Here is a 24,166-nt window from a genome sequence, read left to right on the forward strand (position 1 = left end):
AAAATTTTTATTCTCGAAATCATTCAAAATATCTAGTGATAAGGAAGACATTATTATAATTATTATTGGGTTTACAGTACGAACTTTATTACAATACTGTTTATTACTCGAAATGAGGATGTTACTACTCCTCAATAGTTAATTTTTTTGGTCGGAAAATCTATATGTAAATATACTCTAGGCTAAACATGGTACCCAACAACTCCTAGAATTACATGATGTTACTTCTCGTTTTCAAAAACCAATGGAAATTAGTCACTTAAGCTAAAAAAAAAGGTCAACCTCAGAACGAAACGGTATAAACTGAATTTCTGTGAGAATCTTTATTTCGTCATATAAAATGTTCTCCCATAAGATCACCAGACCCGGAGTTAGGGGTGAAACGGCGAGATAGGCGCTTAATAACATTCTGAAATGTTGGAACTTGGGAATTAAAGTCTATATTATAGCAAAAAATTTTTCTCATAACATTACCTTCAAAAAGGACCTACAGAACATCTTTTTTTTGAACACCAAGGCACTATCAAGACAAGGATTAACCAGTCCAGCAGAGAATACTAACGTTACCAAACTGATACCTATCAATAGCGGAGCTACCTACTTACGTTACCGACCTGTCTGCTGAACACGGCCAATTTCCTCAATAAAAAATTAATGTTACTATAAATAATATTGATGAGTTAAGATTAGAAAATCGAGAAGATCGCAATATTTTATCTCTATCAAAACCATATTGACTATATATTTCATGAACCTACAAAGTTTTATTCAAATAAACTCATAAGATATTTTTATTCCACGTTAACAAAAACAATTGGTATTTACAACAATGGAAAACCAGCACATACTAACACTACTATTCGTTTTACTTAAAATCACCCTTTACCTTTAAACCTTAAAATGGAAGCTTTATAACTGGATGATTCATAGACTAATCACCTGATAATTTTGTGAAAAATTGAATATAATTAAAAATGGTTGCAATCCGTATATCATTGGAAATATATTGGTTAACAAACAAAAGAAAGTGGCACTGAGTCTAGCATATTATTATATCCTATTTTAAAAGACATGAGACTGAACCAAAATGTTTTTCATAATCGATAGTACATATAAATAGTAAGAAAAAGTTGAATTGTTAAGTATCTTTCAGAACAATTAACATTATCGAAGGAGTCACATGTATACGCGTCCTAAGAAATTCAAGATCAAATGTCGAAAAACCATTTTTTTTCACTTTAATTCGTTTTGTATTCATTATATGAATTACAGAGCATAAAATTCTCTACAAATTCTTCCTGAAGCAATTTTTTATACCTTGAACCGTTTTTGAGATCGGGGATCAAAATAAAGATCCTCACAAAAATTAAGCATATTCCTTTTCATTCCGAGGAAAAACCCCTAAGGTGGCTGCACTATTAGTTTTTCCTCTGTTTGATTCTTTGATTGATGAACAATAATTAATAAGTATCTAAAACAATTGCATAATTTTTGAATAATTCTTCACAAAAATTAGTTATAATTTTCTATAATCCAACAATTTGCAATTGCCCCTTCTCTACGCCCATGGTGCCATAGATAATATTGAATTCAGTTTGACAGATGTACCTTTAATTTCAAATCGCAATGTAATTATTTATTGGTTAGGAAATCATAATATTCTTAGAAAAATGATTAATTAGAATATTGCACCCAAATCTAAGAACAAAATCAACATATAATACAAAAATATTATGTCTCAAGGTCGCTTAAATTTGTAACTTCTAGTATTAGGTAATTTGTACTAAAATTGTACCTACTATGAATTAATATATGTAAATTTTCTCATAAGTTAACTATGATGAAGTTTTGTCGCGAAGACCTATGGTATTTGAAAACCAGTTTCTTCAGAAAGTTAGTCGCTGATTGGATTAAGTCACCAATAAGGAAATACGAACGAGATTTGAATTTTAACAAACGTTATTCCAAAAGATTTTGATTAATAATTTGTGAAGAAAAATTTGCGTAATATTCTTATTCATCAATTCTTCAAACTATCAGTGTACGTGTTCCCATATTTTTGGTATATTTTAATCTTATCTTGAACGTGGATGATATAAGAAGATAATTTTGTTGTACCTACATTTGAATTCTAAAATAATCTATGAACACGCAACAATTGTTATCTAGGAATACGTCGGATTGATTATTGTTAAGAAATAGAGATGATTGAATATGCCTCTAAAAGTATTGTTTCTCTAAATTATCTTCTATCATGTTATACCTGTCCATGTTTTTCAACACTTGATCTATTTTCGCTATATTAATTACTCTATTCCTGAGTTTGTCACGTTCCATAGCAACAAGATACAATGTCAACCTACCTACTCTTCTCTTTTTATCGTGATTTAAAATCAAGCTTATGCGTTCTTCGCCACTGATGTCTGGATTCAAATATGATGATCTTGGAAAGTGTTTAATTTCGAAATATGGGCTAGTCAGCAAGACAAACCGTCTGAACTTTATCCAACGAGAGTCTGTGTTAGGTGTAATCAAAAGAAATCCATTATTTTTCCAATAGATGGCTTTAATGATCTCTGTATCTCGCGTTGTATATAAGTCTGATCGGGTTCCACTAGATGGAATTAGAAAGATGAGTTTTCGTACTACAAAAACTTTTGTGGCAGTTTTGTGATTAGTTGACTCAGTTTAGTTTGAGCGCGCGTCAAAGATGGATACGAAAGCTACGAGAAAATACGCTATATTTCACAGTTTTTCTTCGATAAATGCGAAAATGCAAGACAGGCGGCTGAAAACGTAAATAGTGTTTAAGGTTATGATACTGTTACAGTCAATCACGCGCAATTTTTGCTTCGTTGATTCTGTTCCGGTAATTTCGATGTGAAAGATGCACTACGCACTGGATGGCCAATTGTCAAAATGTCGTTGTAATCATTTACATTGACGATATTGTCGAGTCCGACCAACAGCTAAACTTGGACAAAAAACCGCCTTAAGGCTAGTATCAAGAAGAAGCTCGATGTATGGGTACCACACGAGCTAACAGCGAATCCCTGCTGAATCTCAACAAAATCGAACCATTTTTGAAGCGATTGGTAATGAAAAGTGGATCAGATACGACAACGTCAAGCGAAAACGGTCGTGGTCGAAACTCGGTGAGCCGGCGGATGGAAGCAATCGTCTAGAAGCGGCCAGCTTAGGCTAGCCGTGTTTTTCATCATGGATTTTTTTTTACTACACCTTATTATATAGAGATGCTATTTTCTGAAACCGAAAACACATAACACAAGCTTAGTTCCAACATCTAAAATAAAGACCTTCATTATTATTATTATTTTCAGACTCACTCAATGGTTTTCTAGCAAGAGTTGAATCGTAAGCATTATAACAAGCACCCATCTCTCTACATTTCCCCTTGTCCAGAAATCAAAACAACAAAAGGAGACCAAGAATAATTTTTTCAAAAATACACATATAAAACGGGTAAAATCAATCCAAAATTCGTCAAAATTGAAAAAAAACACTGCCCCTTCTTTCTGTTAATTATAGTCAGATGAGGAAGTAGAACTTTATGAATAATCATTCAGAAGTTACATCAAGCATTCAATATATTTGCAGACGTAGAACATCTCAATTTAAGATGAACAAAGGAACATCAGGCACCTGAATGTATGAAAAATGGTTACCGGTTAATTTCAAATGTAAGTATTTCTTTTTGTAGACCTTGTTATGCTCTTTACAAGAAAAGCTGATCAGAAGACTATGGTCAATGCCGGTTCGCAAGTTACATATAAGATTGTAAAGTAGACATAGCGGTAAAATGTAATTGACCATATTCACCGTCGCCATATTGTTATGCGACAATACCAACTACCCAGTGTTCCCAACGGAGAAATATTGAGTTTACTAGAAAAATTCCACAATATAAAGTTTATAAGTGAAGTTTATGTGTACCTTTTCTGGCTGCTACGCCAGATAGGCTTGTTTGGGACAACATTGTGCAAAAATTTCACCTTTTGTATATAAAAAGATTAGTGAAAGGTGGTTTTCTGAATAAATTAATTGTAGCCGAGTGTATAAATGAATGCTTCGCTCCATTTTTGGAAATAGTCAGTGGAAGAAAAGTCTTTATGGCTGATAGTATTTTTGATATTAGCGGTATTTTTGTAGTAAACTCAATATTTCTCCGTTGGGAACACTGGGTAGTTGGTATTGTCGCATAACAATATGGCGACGGTGAATATGGTCAATTTTATCATAACTTTTCGTACTGGCAGTGCCATCTGCTGCCAGGCCTGGAATTTTTTATAGGCAGAGCTAGTTGAAGTAAATATCATAGTTAAAATATTCAAATATTGAAACCATATTCGTTTTTATTATTTAATATAATAATAATATTTATGTATAATAATAAAAGATAAAATCCGCTACTAGAGATATGAATGAATAGGTTATCGGATTCTATGAAACTTGGCATTAATTACATTCTATGATCTTAACTTCCAAGTTATTTTTTTTATGACGTCTTGTCAGTAGATGAAAAGATGGCGAATGTGCGTGATAGTGATACAAGTTTGTGGCTACACAATAAACTCGGTATATCGAATGATTCCTGGACCGGGGGCTCAATATGTTCACAATTAAATGTAGAAGTTTTACGAAATATAAAAGACTGTTTTCCAGACTTACAGACACAAGTAAAATTGAAGTTGTTGCTCAGTTTCTTTCATATCCCGCGAAGGAATTTGGAAGAGGTAGATACTAACATTGTTGTTTATATGATGAATTGGTCTCACGTGGAAAAGAGAGAAACATCATAAAGCAAATTTGACTCAAGTTTTACAGATAAAACAAGACTTCCCGTTTAGAATTTTTTTTTTTATCAATTTTGTTTTGTTGATTTATTTGTTTCAAAGTTATGAATTATGTAAATCCCTTGTGGATTTAACACTAACAATCCAATTTTTAGTGGAAGTCGGAACTTGAATCAATATTGGATGTAGCAGTACAAGATTCTGAATTATGGGTGGCGATGTTGGCTGAAGCTTTAAAAACCTATCCTTCAACAGGTTCATTAAATACAGAAATATCGGATTTAGAAGAAGTAAAGCCTATTGTTACTGATTTAGTAAATGATCTCAGAAAGTTAATTAGGAAACAACTGGAAACTGTGATGCTACCTATGGAATGTCATTATTTAAACAAATCGGCACTTGTATCAGTGGTATGTATGGAAGTTGAATGTTTTTAATTTTTAAATTGACGATTGATTATATTCTAGGTTGGAAACAGACCTGAACCTTTGAAACATTTCACTCTTAGAAAAAAGCAAAAATCTGCTGTATTACGAACTGAATTATTGCAAAAATCAATGGATGCAGCATCTAATCTTAAAAAATCTTCTGCACCTGTTGTTCCTGTACGCTCTAGAGGAATGCCTAGAAAAATGACTGATACTAGTGAGTGGATTTTTTTATTACCAAATATACTCTTTCTAAACTATATCATTTTCAGCACCCTTAAAAGGTATACCAAGCAGAGTTCCCACTTCAGGTTTTAGGCCCATATCATCAAGTCTGAATAATAGGCTCCCTACTATCAGACCTCCTGCTGGTAGAAAAGAAGGAGGGGTTAAGATGCTTGATATTGCTGATCAACCTGTTGGATTTGCGACAGCAAAGAAACGAAAAAGATTGCAAGGTAGGCCATTAGCACACAAGTTATTTGACATAATATCGTATTTGATGTTTCTGCATTTCTTCCTTCTGTTGCAGAAATGGAAAGTGCCAAAAAAGCAGCAACAGAAGCCAATACAGTACAAAGTCCTCCAGCTACAACTGGATCCACCCCAGATCACGCTTCAAATTTGAGTACAGCTCCAACATATGCTCCAGCACCGCAACCTACAGTTCAACCCACAGGTAATTGGTTATTGGGCCGATATCAGGGACGTAAATGTGGTTGGTCACGTTGAAAATATTAAAATCAAACCTGTTCCGCCTTGTTGGTGAAAAAATTTGCAAAATGTGATTTAAAAGCCAAAACGGAAAAGTCCATTCCAAATTATTAAAGAATATATATATCATGCAGAATCTGTGATAAGAAGAATAGAAAAACTCTCCAAAAAGAAAATTCACTGTTGGAAAATATTAGGAAAATTTGACGCCCTACAATTTGAAGAAAGTTATTACTACAAGAAGAGAAAATTAGATTTTTATCAAATATATTCAAAAAATTTATTCATTATTATTATATTTATATTCATGTTTGTTATTATATATCATGGAAATTACTTTTCTATGCATAACTAGAAGGTTCTTCAGGAACACCAGTGTTTTTTGTCTAGTCAAGAAAATATATTTAGACTTTTCCAAATTTATTTTTCATTATTTATTTATTATTGTATCTGTGAAATATCAAGACTGCTCCTTCCACCAAATTTATTTAAGGTCTGAAATCTCGGTTGAAATTCTAGTGTTGCAGGAAAATATATATGCCTTCCATTTTCGCTGAATATTTATGTTTTAACGTTTATGGTGATTGCTATTCGATTACAACTCTTCGATTTTTAATTGAATTTCGAAAATCATAAACTTAAAAAAGAATAATTTATTAATAAACTATTGCTACATTAATGATAATGAAGAAATGCTCAGAATTTGGTGGTGGTTACTTTTATTTGTTTATTGCTCCAATCATATAATTAAATATATAATTATATTTCCTTTTATCAGCTACTCCAGCAACGCCTCAAGTCACAGCTCAACCGACAGTGGTTGTGCCTGTATCCCAAGTACAATCCGCCATTACTGTTCAAACTGCGACAGCTTTACCTACAGCCACTCAGTTCTCCACAACTACATCCTTACGACCAGTCCCGCCGCTTTTGGCAACAACGCCTTTAGGACAGAGAACTATAGTGGCTGATCAACAGACCTTCACTGTGGTGGGGCAAATACCTACCCCCAACATAGTGACGCAAAGGCCAATGCAGAATCAGTCCACCGTTACTCATATTCGTATACACACGCCACAACAGCCTGCCAGTGCTCTACAGAAGAGAGGATTGGCTTTAACGGTTAGTTTTTTACTTGTTTTAATGGTTTGAATTATGATCATTATTACCATCATACCATAGCACACCCCAAACTCGGAGAAATATTATACTTAGAGATGCCATGCCTTCTCTAACAGTGCAGTTTGTTGTGAAGCCAAATATTTTTTGTTGTTTTGATTTTTGGGTAGGGAAAGGTAATGAGGAGTGGGGGTTTGTTATGATGTGAAAAATTCTGACAGCAATCAAAGATCAGAAAACTCTTGCTAGTAAATCAATGAGTCGAAACACTTGAAACTATGTGGAGGATTCACTACTCTGAAACCCGCAACATACAGGAGTGGGGTTCGCTAAATTTTGAGGAAATGGTTCTCAGTTATTGAATTGGCTGAATATAGTGAGTTGGGTTATCATTATGTGATCAAACATTCCAGAGACTAATAAATGCCTCGTTCAAACACAATAACAATTCGAATTTTGAGTATTACCTACTTATTGAATAGGAATTCACAAGACGAAAAATTCATGAGGCCTTTTCTCTTTAATTTTGACAAACACTACTGAACATACATTTTTGATATTCTCTAATTGAAATGCATCTAAAATCATACTGATGTTTCTGAGAAATGACCAATAATTAAAATATCATTAACTTCTCAGATATGTCTGGCACTGATACACAATTCTTTTTTGATGGTTGTTTCACCGCGAATAATAGAACTACAAACCCCTAAGTTGTATTTATTATTGTTTCATACCTTTTTTAATGATTAATATCACATGAAAGGATGTTACGAAAAGCATTATAGGTGTAGAAATAGCCCTGAAAAGAGGGGTTAAAATCTTGACCAATATGTCCTTGAAATCGAGTTGTAAAAACGAACTTTGAAGCCGTTTAATCCACTCATTTTCGAAAAGTGTAAAAAAAGTATTACTTTCCAGAGAGAGCAAATGCTAGAAGCCCAAGATATGTTCCGAACTGCCAACAAAGTTACACGTCCAGAGAAAGCACTCATTCTTGGCTTCATGGCTGGTTCACGAGACAATCCTTGTCCCCATTTGGGTAATATAGTGACAATAAAACTTTCCGAGGACCAAGAAAATGTGCAACAATCTGATGAAACATACCTAACTATGATGGTGGAAACTCATTTCCAAATGAACTACAATAATGGAGAATGGAAAAGGATAAAAAAATACCGTCACATTGAGAATATGGTGGAACCTGTGTCTCAAAATAATCAAGCTACTGCTTATGTCTGATAATACATGAGTGTGGAGACAGTTTTGTGACAGAGGAACTTTTGAAACAATACCGAAATACATTATATTACTCGTATAATTAAAGGTTATGTTGTGCCACTTTAAGCATGATACATCCCTTGGAATAGGGATGTAGCTGTTTAGAGGTGTTTTTTCACAAGTCTTAGACAATATATTCTACATGAATGCATTGCAAAATATCGTACTCTTCCAAGCTTTCTTCTTTATACGATGTTTTAAAACTTTTAGGATGGCTCTACTACGAGATTAAAATTCTATTGAGATGGTTCAAACAATTTCTTTTGTACAATATTAACTAAAAAGACTTAAAATTCGCTAATGAATTTTTGATTGTTATTTGTACAATTATTTTATTGATTTGTATATAAAATTGTATTAAGTTGAATATTAAGAAGAAAAAAATTATTGATCCTGTTATATTTGTATATACTTTGATTTATTATAGAAAGAATGCCAATTCTGAGATTCTCAGGTTTAAAAAAGCTTTATTGTGAGACGATTTTAAACATCAGCAATTTTGTAACCTCAAAATCTTTAGTCATTTCGGTATCCTCTATGAAGAAGGTAGAGAGGTAGATATCAATGATTGATCTGTTTTCAATGCAACATAATTTTGAGAGTATTTATACAAATTGTTATGAAAATAAAGATTATTATTTTAGATTATATGTTATTTCCCATAAAGAAGTATAAATTAATTTTAGAGCCTCACTGCTTTCAGAGGCGTCATGCGGTCATCATTGGCACTAATGAAATAAGCGCGAAAATTTGAAATATTTCGTTATATTTTAATTTGTTTCAGATTTTTGAAGTGAAATCAAACTATATTATTATATGGCGCAATTTTTTTCTGAAATTTATATTCTGCTTACCTGGCTTTACTAATTTGAGCCAAATATTTTGTTGGGGGTTTAAAGGTTTTTGAAGTCTCTGCTGATTACTCTCAACATCATCAGTTGAAATATGTAATCCTTGAATTTCGTTCCCATCTTCTCTGTCTTCACTTGGATCTGAAGATCAAGTGAAACATAAATAAAAAACTTAATAAAATTCCACAAATAAAAAGTGAGTGAGCAGTCCTCAAAAATGATATCTATCCTACATTCCTATACTTGATCAATTGCCGTTTTATTATTACACTGATGAAAATTTAACTCGCCAGGAAGAAATAAAACAGGGATAGCAGTTGAGCAAAAGTTGTAGGATGCTTTCTCTGCAATTGGAAACAATAATGTTTATTATACATAGCTAGTTTCTCATTTAGGAACACACTATTTGTTTAATTTTAAATTAGGTTCCCACATATTGAAAAAAATTAAAGCGCGCATCTGACGAAAAACTGCTTTCATATTTCAAGAAGAAGAAATATTCATATAAGAGTCGCCCTTGAAAGCAAAAAGATGGAAGACCCCATTGAAGATTAAAATTTTGAGAATTCATTCAGTATTTGAAGAATTTTACGTGGCAGTTGTACTAACTTTCAAAATTGGAACAAATTTGTCAACCATTCAATGAAGGTGAAATAAACTTTGAAAAGTCATTATTTATTGAAACTGTCCATGTATTATGATTAAACTTGTATGAAAAATGTAGATATCTATTTGTTCACTCTAGTTTCCCATCTTTTAACCGTTATATAGTAATGCTTTCATACCATTCGCTACTAAATTACATAGAGTATATCCCATAACAGCCTTGACCCACCCAATCTTTGCATGAAATCATTTTCAATTTGTGGGTTGTGGTCCTTATACAATGACTATCAAGTAGCTCACGGCCAAGGACAATTTAGGGAAATGAAAGAACGGGATAAAAATACGTATTCAATTTATTTCAACCCACTAAAAGAGTTTGAAAAAGATGATAATATTATGTCTAATCGATTTCTAGGGTCGCTGGACACTTGGGTCGTTGCGGCTCGGTCGCAGGTAGTTTTTCGCTGGTTTCGGGAACAGATGTGAAAATCTTGAATCTTCTCGTTGTCGGTGCAAGTGTTGCACATATGTTATAGTTGTAGACTGGTATGAACTCAATTGAATTATTCGCCCTGAAATGCCGAGTTTTATGGGCATACAGGCTGTTTTCCATTCGACCGTTCGCAACGCCTTTCTATGGATCCCTTAGGGGTGTGGCTTTGATAATCCTAAGTTTGTACACCGAATTCTTCAGTTCTCGGACTTAGAATATTTTCGAAGAAATCGATAGATTCCCTACACAGTCACCCACCAGTAACGAAGTAACGAAATCATTGTTAAGTACTTCTTTGGGAAGTGTACCTTCCTACCGGATCTGGTTTTTCTTGTTTCCGGGGATACTGCTTGATCATTGGCTTCGTTTTCTACTGGATCTTCTGCGTGATCTTCCTCGTTCTCTTCATTTTCAAAATTGTCGAATATGTAGGCTGGTTTAATCGGTCGATTGTCACCGTCGTTTCCTTGTCATCGATCTTGATGACGAAACATTTTGGATCTCTCCTCAAAACTCCGTATGGTCCATCGTAGGGTTTCTGCAGGCCTAATTTTGGGCCCTCATGTCAAACGAATGGTGACGTTTCCAATTCCTTGAACACGAAGATGGTGGTTGGCGTTGATGGGTCTAATTCTTCTTATTTGTTGCCTCAGATCCACTACGAAGTCGGCTGTGTCTGCATTGTCATCCGTACTTGTAGATAGAAATTCTCCGGGCAATCTTAATGGCTCTCCGTATACCATTTCTGCAGCAGTTGCTTTCATGTCTTCCCGCCAGACTGCTCTCATTCCCAGAAGGACACTGGGAAGCTTTTCGGTCCAACGGTCGTTGCTGTGGCATTTAATTGCTGCCTTGAGCTGTCGATGGATTCTTTCCACCATACCGTTGGCTGCTGGGTGGTATGCTGTGGTTCGAATGTGGTTGGTGCCAGTCAACTTACATAGCTCGTTGAACAGGCTTGACTCGAATTGTCTCCCTTGATCTGTGGTGATCCGAAGTGGAGTGCCGAACCTCGCTATCCAATTCGTGTAGAACTCCTTGGCGATGGTGGATGCTTCCTGGTTCTGCAGGGGAATTGCTTCCTGCCATCTGGTGAATCGATCGATACAGGTGAGGCAGTATCGGTAACCTTCGGTGTACGGCATGGTGATAACGTCCATGTGTACATGATCAAATCGACGTACTGGTGGCGTGAATGTCCCTAGTGGAGTAATGACGTGACGAGTAACTTTGGATCGCTGACATTCTAAGCAGGTGCGGGACCATTTCCTGCAATCTGCATTAAGTGAAGTCCAAACGAAACGTTGATTCACCATCTTCGTAGTCGCATTGGTACCAGGGATTGTGTCGAATGGTACTCCCCGGAATGGCTTCGTCAGGAATGGACGTGCTTGGGGGTCGACGTATCGCAGTACACCAAGGCGGTTGATCCATGCGGCTTCATCTTCCGGATCAGCAAACCTGTATCGCCTTGCAGATATCTCTGTAGCTCGTTGTCGTCCTTTTGTGATCTGGCCAATGCTGCATAGTCCAAGGTGGGAGTAATTTCGTCCACTCTTGAAAGGGCATCGGCGACGACGTTCTGATCTCCTGGGAAGTAGCGTATGTCGGTGGAGAACTGGGAGATGTAGTCCAGATGTCTGAGCGACCACTTATCTGGCTTCTGCTTCAAGGCGAATATCGGGGGTTTGTGATCCGTGAAGATCGTGAAGTTTCGGGCTTCTACCATGTGCTTGAAATGTTTGATGGCTAGGTAGATTGCTAGCAATTCTCGGTCCTAGGCTCCATATCTGGTTTCTGGTGGTGACAGCTTCTTCGAAAAAAATGCCAGTGGTTGCCATGCGCTGTTTGCTGAAGGGTCACTCCGACTGCAATGCCTGATGCTAACATCTTGCCTGAGGGCTAAAGGTGCACCATCCTTGGGGTGCGCCAGCAATGTTGCTGAGGCTAACATCTTCTTCCCTTCTGCAAATGCTGTAGTGGCTTCTGAGGTCCGTTGGATTTTCCCTTTTCTTTTCACCGTTGGAACTAGAAGGTCGTTGAGTGGCGCCAATGTCTGTGGTGCTCTGGGTATGAAACGACGATAGAAATTATAACAGTATTTCTTTTGTTATTGACTCGATAATCGGTATCTCCTACATGCTGTTTTTTCCAATTTTTCGTCTTTCCTAACATTACTATCCTATCTTATTTTTAGAATTCTTCCGATGCACAAACGAACTTCGCGTGTTGTATGAAAATTTTGAATCTTCATTCCATTTCAAGTGTTATCAATTTTTTTTATGAAATCGAATGTTGACAGTTTCGGTTATCCCTGAACGACCGATAAAGTATATATGAAGCGCATAAATCGATTCGATTCGAAATAGGAATTAGTTACGTAACCGCAGACGTGTGGTCTTTTACACCCCTCAAACATTTTCGAACGTAATATATTTATATTGGATCTCTGAAAACAAATTGTTGAATCTGCAGACGTGTTTTTACTTAATGACTGAGAGGTACATACACTGACATACATCTACTCATCATAGTTAAGAAGAAATATAAAATCTGAAACCTGGACGGGGTAAATTTGACCCCTCGTCTGTGATTACGGGTTTATGCCAAAATAACACTGTTCGCGCATGCGCATAATTTATCTCATAGTGGTTCGTTAATCTACAAGTTTACTTCAAAATTGATACAATTATTTTCACAATTTCTTGGATCAGAAACAATAACACAAACACAACTAAATTCAAAATATGTATCTTCTGCCAATGACATTTCTAATCCAAAATATTACTCAATGAGCCATTACCAACTTAATTTCGATTTTTCCCAGCCACCCGGGATGTCAATAATAATAAACCATATACTATTAACTGCGAATTAGGATCCTAAATTTTTTTTTAAACGAATAAATTCTTACTCATGTTTCTACCAGAAAATAATACATAATTAAATGATAAATCATATCTCACTTTTTTGTGTTGGTATTATGTAACTTTTTCAACATCAAAACCATAGAATTAATAAAATTTTTTAGTTCAATCATCAGAACTGTCATTTCTCAATTTCTGTGAAGAAAAGTCGGTGTCGATTAATATGTTTATGTTAACGTTATCAAAAAAGATTCAGGATAATGAAATATCTTAACACAGGTGGATATTTCAGATTGTTGATTATTGTGGAAATTCTCTCCTCAATTGATCAGAAAGTGATATATTCTTTACAAGTTAGTTGAAATGTAGGTGATGTTGAGGCACCAATATCCTATTTGTAAACTATAAGTGCAAAAATAAAACGATGTTACAAATTTCACTGTGAACAATTTAATTTCTGCTAGAAGGTAAGATATATTTTTCCAGACAATGAAATTTCCCATTTTTTTTTACTTAACACAACTATATTTTCATTTTGAATTGGATAGTTTGATTTGTAACTGATTAATTAAGTGTAAATTATAAAGTTTTCAAACTACTAGATTTATTATTAACTTTTGTAGTGTTATATTATTATTGAATAAAATCTTTGTTTCTAATTTATTTTTTTATTATATTTTGAAAACACTTTATTCTAGACATGTGACATTTTTTTTGAACCCTTGTTATTTTAGGAGTTATGGCGACAAGCTGCGATGGCAGTAATTCACCTTCCAATCAAAGAGGATCCAACATTCCCTCACATCGTTCTTCTCTACGTACTCCTAAAAGACAGCGTTTTCAAGAAGAGCGAAATCCAGATCTCTCTTGCCCAATATGTTTGAATTTGATTGAAGAAGCCCACATAACAAAATGTGGCCATACTTTCTGTTATGATTGTATTGTTAAATCAATAGAATCTTGCAAACGCTGTCCTCAATGTAATAATTCAATAACAAGTTTAGAAATGATATTTCCCAATTTTGCACTTAGTGAATTGATTAAAAAGCACAAATTAAGAATTAATGGATTGGAATCTGTTGGATCAAACCATAGCTCAACCGAATTTTGTGCAGATGGCCTGAGAGATTTTGTTGCTGCCGAATCACAAAATTTAACACTGCCAGATGTTAATGTAATGTTGGAAGTTTTAACACAAAGGAAACAACTTCTTGAAGCAGAGTCATGTGCAGCCCAAAACCGTTTGCTGCTCGAGTTTTTAAGACACTTGTTGAGACAGAAAAAAGAACAGCAACAGCAAATTGTTAAAGAAATTGCGATGATTGAACTTGATGTTGAAGAAGTTATCAAAAAATTGGATGAGGTCCACAAAAAATGTCCCACTTTTGAAGATGTGGAAAGGACAGTTTCAAATGCTTCAGAAAATGTGGCCCCTGCTGCAGTAAATGCAATGAAGAAAGAAATGCTGAGCTTAATTGATAATATATCAACATCTACATCTAGCCATGAAAAAATAGCTTCAATTGATAGTTCTTCTAGTACCGTTGGTACTTCTTTGGCTGCTAGAAGAAGAAGAATGTATTCACATTTTGATGATTTTGTTGGATGCTATTTTGCAACAAGATCCAAGGAAGTATACTTTGGGAAAGAGCATACAGATAAATCCACTAAAAACAGCAGTGAATTCAGTAAAGGCTTAGATGAGTTTAGGGAAAATCTAATCAAATTTTCCAGGTTCAACTCCTTAGCCTTACTTACATCTATTGACTATTCCAATAAAATTTTTTGTAACCCATCCATTGTTTCAAGCATTGAGTTTGATAAGGATAATGAATTCTTTGCTATTGCTGGCGTTACAAAAAGAATACAAGTGTTTGATTATAACTCTATTTTGAATGATACTATAGACATACATTATCCTTGTATTGAAATGGTATGCAAATCAAAGATATCTTGTGTCAGTTGGAATAGTTACCACAAAAGTACATTGGCATCTAGTGATTATGAAGGAACTGTAACTATATGGGATGCTTCTTCTGGACAAAGGACAAAAACATACCAAGAGCATGAAAAAAGATGTTGGAGTGTAGATTTCAATGAGATGGACACTAGATTAATAGCTTCTGGTTCTGATGATGCTAGAGTCAAACTCTATTCTCTAAACACAGAACATTCAATTGCTACCTTAGAAGCAAAAGCAAATGTTTGTTGTGTGAAGTTTCACCCAAAAAGCTCACTAAATCTTGCATTTGGTAGTGCTGATCACTGTGTACATTATTATGACTTGAGGAATATGAAAGAGGCTCTAATGATATTCAAAGGTCACAAGAAAGCTGTTAGTTATGTGAAATTTTTGAATAGTGATGAAATAGTCTCTGCTTCCACCGATTCACAATTGAAAATGTGGAACATAAATGCCCCAACCTGTACAAGATCATTTGTAGGACATATTAATGAGAAGAACTTTGTTGGTCTTGCCACAAATGGTGATTATGTAGCTTGTGGATCTGAAAACAATTCTCTTTATGTTTATTATAAAGGATTGAGCCAAATGCTTTTTAAGTACAAATTTACTTCTGTGCAAGGTGTTTTAGAACAAGAGCGAAGAGAAGATGACGTAAATGAATTTGTTTCTGCTGTTTGCTGGAAACAAAATTCTAATGTAATAGTAGCCGCAAATAGCCAAGGAATAATTAATATACTTCAGTTAGTATAGACTTGATACTAGAAGTTTTTGTGTTATTCAACTGTGTTGAAATTTTTTCCCCTGAATCGATGTGCCCAAGTATATAAATTGATGTTGAAAATTATTTATTCCCTTTGCAGAAGGTAATAATAACTCCATATCATTTTTACAGTATGGATTTATTGAAGTTATAGAGATGTTCATTCTAAATTTACAAATACTCTCACTTATCTGTGATTAAATTGAAATATACATATGAAGTACAGCAGTATTTCATTGATTATAAAGGTTAGAATATCTTTGGAAATTATCACATGATGAGTAAGTATTGATCAAAAATGAATGAGGCTATTGAAGAACCATAATGTTTTTATTTTTGACTACTATTCATGTATATCTATTTTAGTCCTCTAGATATCAATTCAGGATTAAAAATGAATACAATAATTCTTTAGTATTCAATCATCCTCAATTTTCTGTCTCGTCAGAATCATATTGGTATATAGTTGAAAATTTCGTTTCAATTTAATGAGGCTTGCGGAAAAAATGTTCAACTTATACCTAGAATCTGTAATGATTGAAATATAATTTATCTACTTTTCTTATTAAGTCAGCATGCATATGCCAAAAACAGTAGGCATAGTTAATGTTTTCTATAATTACTTTAATGGGTTTAAAGTTAAAAGTGATAAGAGGCTTAGGTTTTCTGGTTCGATTATAGAAATTAAAAATGTATTCGAATGATAATATAATTTGAATATTGCGAAGAGATAACTTGGTCATCTATTGAAACTTTCAAAATTTCCACCAATCAGATTCTTGGTTTGGACTCGGGTGTTTTCGTTATATATCGGATTTCTCCATTCAATTCGGTTTGGTTTCAATTGTTTCCATAACTGAATTATTTTCTAGAACTACGAGAGATTCAATCGTTCCATAACAAGTATATTGAAATAACCGTTTTTTCCTTCTTGTTTGAATACATTTCAAAGTTGGAATGTCAAGTGATCAAGTACAATATTTGACAGGTTAGGTGGCAGCACAGTCATTAGTTTTATTTCTGAACGTGGTATTGGGAATGAAATTAAGGTGCAGTTTAGATTGTGACAGCCGTATAAAGTGTAAACATATTTCAAGAATTTCTTGTATTCTCTAAAGGTTAAAATAGTTTAATTGATTTTACTGACATTAAGTTTTCTGAATATGCTTTAAGTATATTTTCCTTATTATTTTCATGTGTTCACAGAAAGTTTCTGTTGACATTCTGTCACAGAGTATCAGCCATTTTGTAGGCTTCGTTCCTATAATTCATGTGGAGGGTAATGATTTTTTGGCGCTAAATTTGATAATTTAATAAAATAATATAATAATTGATATGAATAACTCACTCAATATATACTTCATTATTTGAATCGGATAATGTAGAATTTTGATTTCAGGTTAACTTAATAAAGAGAAAATGGAAGAAGGGTTGGCAGACCCTCTCAGTTTAGCTAAGGATGCTTCTTTGATTAAAGGTAGAAGATAATATATTATTGTTATTAATCAAAATAATAAGTGTAGTTTTGAAAATTGTCTGCATTATATTTTGTATCACATATCTGAATGTTCATTCAACTAATTATGTTTATCTAGAAAAATTAATTGTTTTCAGTCATAGAATCTTTATTGGTACAAAGACAAAATTGGGATGATATGCATATACAATTGAATTAATTATTCATTAAATTCATTACTAAACTGAATGGCCTTAGTAACATGTGTTTAATTTCATTTTATAGAAGCCCAGGCTGTATATGGAAAGTTGGATGTTCTTATCTGTGGCATCTGCCACACAGTTTTTCATTTTATTGAAGAATATAATACCCATAAAAGCAACAATTGCCAAGAATCTGCAGTTTCCAAACAATGTGAGAATGATGATAAAGCTGTTACCTGGGCGTTTTGCCTATGGAAAAGTAGAGAGATGAAAGAACAGGATATCGGAATGTGGCCGATGTATCAAAAGTGGCACAAATTACCTCAAGAAGAGAAAGATTTATGGATTGCTGGTGGTCAGACTATTCTCAGTCTTAATAAGATTCGTGTAGCTAAAATGCAAGAAGTCAAATTCAAAGTGGTGAGTATTTATTTATCTTTATTTCACATTTAATATAATGATGAATATCTTCAGAAACGAGAAGAGGAGAAAGATCCATTAGCGCTCACAGAAAATGAAGAAAATCCAGATGAAAAAGGTATGTTGATTATTCATTTATTTGAATTTCAAGTAACATATGAATTGGTTGCTAAGTGATATTAACACTATTTTTGTATCTGCTCCAAATGAACATATCAATAAAATTTAATCGACTATAATCATTCCGGAAAAATGAGAACAGAAACAATGAAAGCAGAGGGTAATTCCCAGTTGAAGAACAAAAATGATGAAAATTCTGTGGCCAATGGTATAGTTGATTCTTTTTAAGTTTGGGAAAATATTATCATTTTGTCTATAAATATAATTTATATTCTGATATGAATTTATATCATTTAAGGGATACACTTGTAAGTTAGATGTTTTAATTTTCATATCCATTATGTTTATTTCAGATTTAAAAAATAATTCGAATAAATCAGTATTGTCAAAATCTCCAAAGATTAATGATATATCAAACACAGAAAAGGTGAGTTGAAAACTAATTAGACAAATAACATATTGATACAGAAATTAATGTTTCAGGAAACAACTAAAGAAGAACTAAATGAGTATGTTGTTGAATCCATTGTAGGAAAAAGGTTCAATGCCAGGAAAAAGACCTGGGAATATAAGGTTAAATGGGAAAATTGGGATGAGTGAGTAAAATATGACATTATTTTCGTAAACCTTGTGAATTACAAATAAATAAAACAGATTATCATATTCTTCCTATTTTTTCAAACAACTTTTATAGATTGGAATTTCATACCTTTCAGATCTCAATGTTCGTGGGAGCCTATGGAGCATTTGTCTGGATGCAAAGCATTAATTAATGTCTTCGAAGACAAATTGAAAATGGAAAAAGAAAGAAAAAAATTAGCAGAACAAGCAGTTAAGCTGGCAAAAGTGAAGACTGAAGTGAAAACTGATGATGAATCTGTAGATTACGGAACTGGAAGGTATACTTTTGAGAATATTGGATTTTAGTGTATCTTTATTATCAATTTAATTCCAGGCGTCCTCAAAGGAGCAGTAAGAAAAAGGCTCTACATCAAGTCAAAAGATGGTTGGGAGAAGGAGGATCTGATAATGATGATTCCAAAGACAGTAGAAAAAGATTACACATGGACGATGATAGTGACGATATGTCATTTGAAAAAAGAATGAAATTAGAAGAAGATTCGGACGATAGTTTAGATGACGAAGATGATGACAGGCCAAGGAAATCTTTGTTGAAGCAAAATAGTTCTAATGGATTGGGAGGAAAGAAAATACCAAACAATGTTTTGATACCAGACGCTCAAGGTGTAGTGAGAATAAATCAAAAGCAACTGCCCTCATTAAGTTCAGGTGTATATATTATGTCAAAAACTGCTGGGATCATCAAGCTGGATTCTAAAACATCGAAAATAGCGGCAAGTGGTGGACAGGCTGTTGTTAAAGTAGCTCCGAGAATAGGACAAACGCACATAAGAATAGTCAAGAAGGATGGGGCCACTGCCAATAGAATTATTCAAATGACCCCAAAATCAAAAACAGCTGGGTCTGGAACTCCAAGGCCAGTGGTGGCCCACAAAGTAACAAAGCTGGTTAGAAATCCAACTTCAAAAATAAAGTCTGATTCTAAAGCTGATGAGAAGAAAAACACAAATTCTTTAGGTGAAATGGACGATATGAGAGAATCCCAATCTGCTGCAGATGATGATTCAGACTCGGGACTCCCTGAACTAGAGTTTCCAGCCGAAATCATTCCTCCAGAACCGGAAGAACCTCCAGGAGAATTTACACTTGATCCAACTACTGGAAAAATAGCGGGTGTGGAATATCCAGAAAACGAGCTTGAGCATGGAACAACGACAGAAGATAACAAAGAAAATTCCGAGAATACTTTGGATAATATTGTAAAGTTGGCAGCAGCTGATATTACTGAAGCCGACCTGAAACCCGATTTGGGTGAGAATATAATCGAGACGAATCCTGATCTGCAAGGAACATCTCAAACTATATTGAATTTAGAAGAGAAGAAGCCTGAAATGCATAGACTAGAAGTGATGAGAGCTCGGAAAGAGCCCCCTCCTATGAGTAAAATACAACAAAAATTCGTTATTTCTCCTAACATAAGAAGCTCAAATATATTAGAAAGAACATTACAAACTCCACGAACGGTAGCAAAAACATCTGCCAGCTATTCAAGACAGGTATACACGAAATCGCCCCAAAGGATAATTAATTCGGCTATGACTCCTAAATTAACATCTCCCTTGGTGCGAACAGTGGTACGTAGTTCATACACTACTAAACCTAAGTCTGTATTCCCCAAACAGAGGGTTTACATGTCGGCTCCTAGTAATAAATTCAGTGAAAGTATAATCAAACAGCCCTATCCTCAGAAATCAAATGTCAATAAAAGAGTTGGTAATATTGGTGGTACTACAATATATAAGCGATCCTCACAGCAGAATAAAATGTCTGCCAATCCTAAAGTATTTCCAAGGACGAATGTGGTAAGAAAACCGTCACCCCTTGTTCGGACAGTCGTTCAAAAAAGTCCTAAGCCTGTTATCAATATGCCATCATTGATGGATGACGATTTACCAATGCAACCTGTTAATGACAACATGCAAATGGTTCAGAAGGTAGAAATGACACCACAAGATACACCAGAACCTGCAATGACAGTTGCATCATCGGCTTCCACTGCAGAAGCAGATATTTCTTCATTTACTGCTTTAGGAGATGGAGAAGCTCCCATATTCATTACAGGAGATGATGGAACTGTCTATCAAGTAGCAGGACAAAACGAACAAGGACAAACGATACTCATTACACAAGGACCAGATGGGCAGCAGCAATGTTTGTTGGTTACAAGCGAGAGTGCTGGTCCTGATGAAAATCAGGAGGCTCAAGAAGAAGCAACAACTCCTCAAGTTGCAACTATGACTGAGGGTGGTGAGTTGCCTATACAGCAGACTGAAGGTATCGTGGACGAGAGCAGTGCTATTGAAGAAACACAGACCAGTGCTCAAGAACCTCTTACTGTTAAAACTGAGCCAGACTCGACTTCTGAAGTTGTTGCACAATTCGTTAGAGCAGTACCACCTAGTCCAGGTTAGTGGAATATTCTTTCAGTGTAGAATTTTTTGAGTCCTTGTTAATAATATATAATTTTGCTGAAAATCTGTTTTCAAGGCATTCGATACATTTAATATTTCGTGAAAGAATTACTTGAATACAAATTTGATTATCGTACAAATGTTATCGGCTTTAAGTCTGTGCTTTTAATTTATTTTTATTTCAAATTGTAGACTAGGCTTTATTATTTCCTCCTTTTACCCAAATTATCTGAACACAAAGAAAAATATTAGAAATATCAATGTAAAAAATTGTAATGAAGATCCAAGGTGAAAAATATTTTGTTCAGTTTTATCTTAGCAATATGTGTTTTCAATGTCATGTATATGTTTAAATATGTATTTTCGAGAAATGAAATCTTTTAATTTTGTTTCCATGATTTTTTGCTTTTAAAATTCATAGATTGTATTCTCCAACTAGGAAGATCAATGTGCTACAGCAACAGATTTTTGGACCAAATTTCATGCAAATAGCTCTTAAACCCTTTACTATAGTAGGCCTGAGCCTAACTCTCTGTGTTTGAAATGCGAATCAGTTCTGATTTTGACTCTTGAATCAAGTATGAAATTCAATCTTTTCTTTTGCGCTAATTCGTAGGCGACCATATAACTATCACGATTTTTGAGGACCGAAGGATCAATTCTAACAAGGTCCTTCTCTCACACCGATGATAGAAATGAAAAAATAGAAATATTATACTTGTTAAAAATAATAATCCTCTACGTATGGAGGGTAGAGATGAGGAGAATAATTTCTTATGGTAGAACTGTTGAGAGAATGTCCAGCAGAAAAGGTTAAATAATATAAAATAATAATAAAATATAACATTTTCCACAATGGCTAAAAAGATACCAACCCAAGAAGGCGAACAGACTTTCATCCTTGTTCACTTCTTGCTTCATCTCTATCTATCTATCTCACTTTTAGACGTTTCCTATTTACACTAGCGCTACCAATTAAGGTTAGTTAACGACACTTAAAACGGGAAGACTATTCTCCTTATCTCTAGCCTCCATAGCCCTACCAAGGGCTACCATAAACAAATGAAAATTTCGGACTGGCAGAAATCTAAGTTAACATAGAAACAAGCTATCATTTTGGATGACTAGAAATGGATGGCTTTGCTCTTTTTCAAGCTCATCAGTAGAGCACATAACAATATCGATGGTAACTAAATGTCAACAGAGGTATTCGATTAAAAGCCAGTAGTAGCATCAATGTATGTAAGCATACGTACGCAGATTTCTAGTTTTTGAGTCACAATTAGAGCTGGGCAAGGGACAAAAAACTATCGATATATATATTGTATCCATATTTTCTGACACTATCGAAATATGTAACAGTAAAAATATCGATATTTATCGATATATCGCTGTAATATTTTTGTGTGGGAAAATTCTGTTGAATTCAATAAAGTTTTTCTATCATAGAGGAGAATAATAAGATTCAGATGACGAGATTCAGTTGAAAACGACATATTTAGTAGTTTGCTCCCATTTTTATGGAGTATTTTCGTTGAGCAGAATTACAGTTTTGCAATTCTACATATCGGGATTTATTTTAGAGCATCAAATTCGATAGTTTTTAATATTTCGCGCTATGAATTCGACCACACGAAAAACATATTATGATCTAGTTGCATTAGTCAAAAATTCTAATTTATCGTGACCAGAACCAGTTGAAAAGACAGAAAGATATTTGAAAGCGGCCATTGAATAATATTTCTATTTTATTGTTTTTATTTATTTCTGGAGCTCTCAGCAATATTGAGTCATAACTTTTTATTTTCAATATTTAGAATTCAAAAACTGATTCATATATCGAAAATATTCGATATCTATTTTATAATTCGCTAAATCAGGTTTTTCGATGGAACTAGAGTATAATTTTTTTTGTGAGGTCGAAATCATAATGCGAAATATTAATCGAATTTGATGCTCTTAACTAAATATCGATATGCAAAAATGGAATTCTGCTTATCGATAATATCGGTTGAAAATATCGACAATCGATAGTATCGGAATTAAAAATATCGATGTTATTTATCGAAAATTCCTAAAAAAATATCGATTTTTCGATATACGATATAATTGCCCATCCCTAGTCACAATTGCAAAGATAGCTTAGGTGGTTTGACGTCAGGTGTCGCATCAGCGCGTAGTTCAAATGTAAGATGCCCAGAAACCCCGGTGTGCCTACTTATACCTGTAAAACTTAGAGACAAAACGGAAAATTAATGCCTACTTGTATTTGAGAGATACACAATTTTTTTTTATATTTCATAAAAATTACATTTAATTTTTTTTCTTGCAGGAGGAACTCCGAAAGTCATGGTGATGCTACCTGATGGTAATCTTGTAGTAACACCTGTAACAGCTGAAGAGTATGCAAGTTGGCAGGAGTTGGAAAAGTAGTAGTTATCATTTTATATGTAATGTTATTATGATGTAAGATATTAATAGTTTGTGAGCGATGCCTGGAGTAATCTTCTTCTATTGGATAGTTTATTTATTATAAAAATCTGTTTCATCTTTTAATTTTCTTTGGAATAAATTTGCATTTATGTAATTCATAAAAATGCAATATTTTTCAAAAAACATGTATATATTATATGTAAGAAATTATGTTATAAGTTCTTCATTCAAATAAATCTTATACTTTATTGATATCGAGTTAATAATTAGCTGATTTATAAATCTTTTGTTGACAAATCAAACATCTCCAAGTTATGATATTCTGTGAAGATAAATGAAAATTTAATCTTTAGACACGAAACAAGCTGAAATAGATTTTTTCAAGATTCATAATTTGAAATTAATAAATAAATTAACATCAATACTTGTATAGTTAGTATCAGAAAATAGATCAGGGTTGCCATCATTGTACAGAACGTTTGTTATGTTGTGGGTTTAATTAACAAAATATGAAATAAATTTCAAAGCTTCCACTGTTTTTATCCCAATGTTAAAAGAACTGTGAGATCTCTCAGAATATTA

At 34.0% G+C, this 24,166-nt stretch overlaps 3 protein-coding genes across 5 annotated transcripts; all 3 read left to right on the forward strand.

Annotated features, from left to right (window-relative positions):
* The first annotated feature begins 4,520 nt into the window (after positions 1-4,520).
* LOC123681342 (negative elongation factor A) lies at positions 4,521-8,999 on the forward strand. The gene is made up of 7 exons (XM_045619694.1): positions 4,521-4,754; positions 4,970-5,224; positions 5,282-5,459; positions 5,515-5,700; positions 5,775-5,921; positions 6,735-7,078; positions 7,997-8,999. The coding sequence occupies exons 1-7, from the start codon at positions 4,545-4,547 to the stop codon at positions 8,315-8,317; spliced, it is 1,641 nt and encodes a 546-aa protein (XP_045475650.1). The 5' UTR covers positions 4,521-4,544; the 3' UTR covers positions 8,318-8,999.
* Positions 9,000-13,352: 4,353 nt separating this feature from the next.
* LOC123681346 (E3 ubiquitin-protein ligase COP1-like) lies at positions 13,353-16,124 on the forward strand. Its single transcript, XM_045619703.1, has 2 exons — positions 13,353-13,640; positions 13,908-16,124. The coding sequence occupies exon 2, from the start codon at positions 13,913-13,915 to the stop codon at positions 15,887-15,889; it is 1,977 nt and encodes a 658-aa protein (XP_045475659.1). The 5' UTR covers positions 13,353-13,640; positions 13,908-13,912; the 3' UTR covers positions 15,890-16,124.
* A 742-nt stretch (positions 16,125-16,866) lies between these two features.
* LOC123681345 lies at positions 16,867-23,836 on the forward strand. 3 transcript variants are annotated; one of them, XM_045619699.1, is made up of 9 exons: positions 16,867-17,017; positions 17,299-17,376; positions 17,641-17,978; positions 18,033-18,096; positions 18,452-18,525; positions 18,582-18,694; positions 18,815-18,997; positions 19,054-21,146; positions 23,484-23,836. In XM_045619699.1, the coding sequence occupies exons 2-9, from the start codon at positions 17,319-17,321 to the stop codon at positions 23,582-23,584; spliced, it is 3,024 nt and encodes a 1,007-aa protein (XP_045475655.1). In that variant the 5' UTR covers positions 16,867-17,017; positions 17,299-17,318; the 3' UTR covers positions 23,585-23,836. The 3 variants fall into 3 exon arrangements, with proteins under 3 accessions (XP_045475655.1, XP_045475656.1, XP_045475657.1); XM_045619700.1 differs by having other exon boundaries at positions 16,963-17,178; XM_045619701.1 differs by lacking the exons at positions 16,867-17,017; positions 17,299-17,376; positions 17,641-17,978; positions 18,033-18,096 and adding an exon at positions 18,157-18,306.
* The last annotated feature ends 330 nt before the right edge of the window (positions 23,837-24,166 follow it).

Source organism: Harmonia axyridis, chromosome 5 (genome assembly GCF_914767665.1).
Source record: "Harmonia axyridis chromosome 5, icHarAxyr1.1, whole genome shotgun sequence".
In the NCBI taxonomy this organism is placed as follows: domain Eukaryota; kingdom Metazoa; phylum Arthropoda; class Insecta; order Coleoptera; family Coccinellidae; genus Harmonia; species Harmonia axyridis.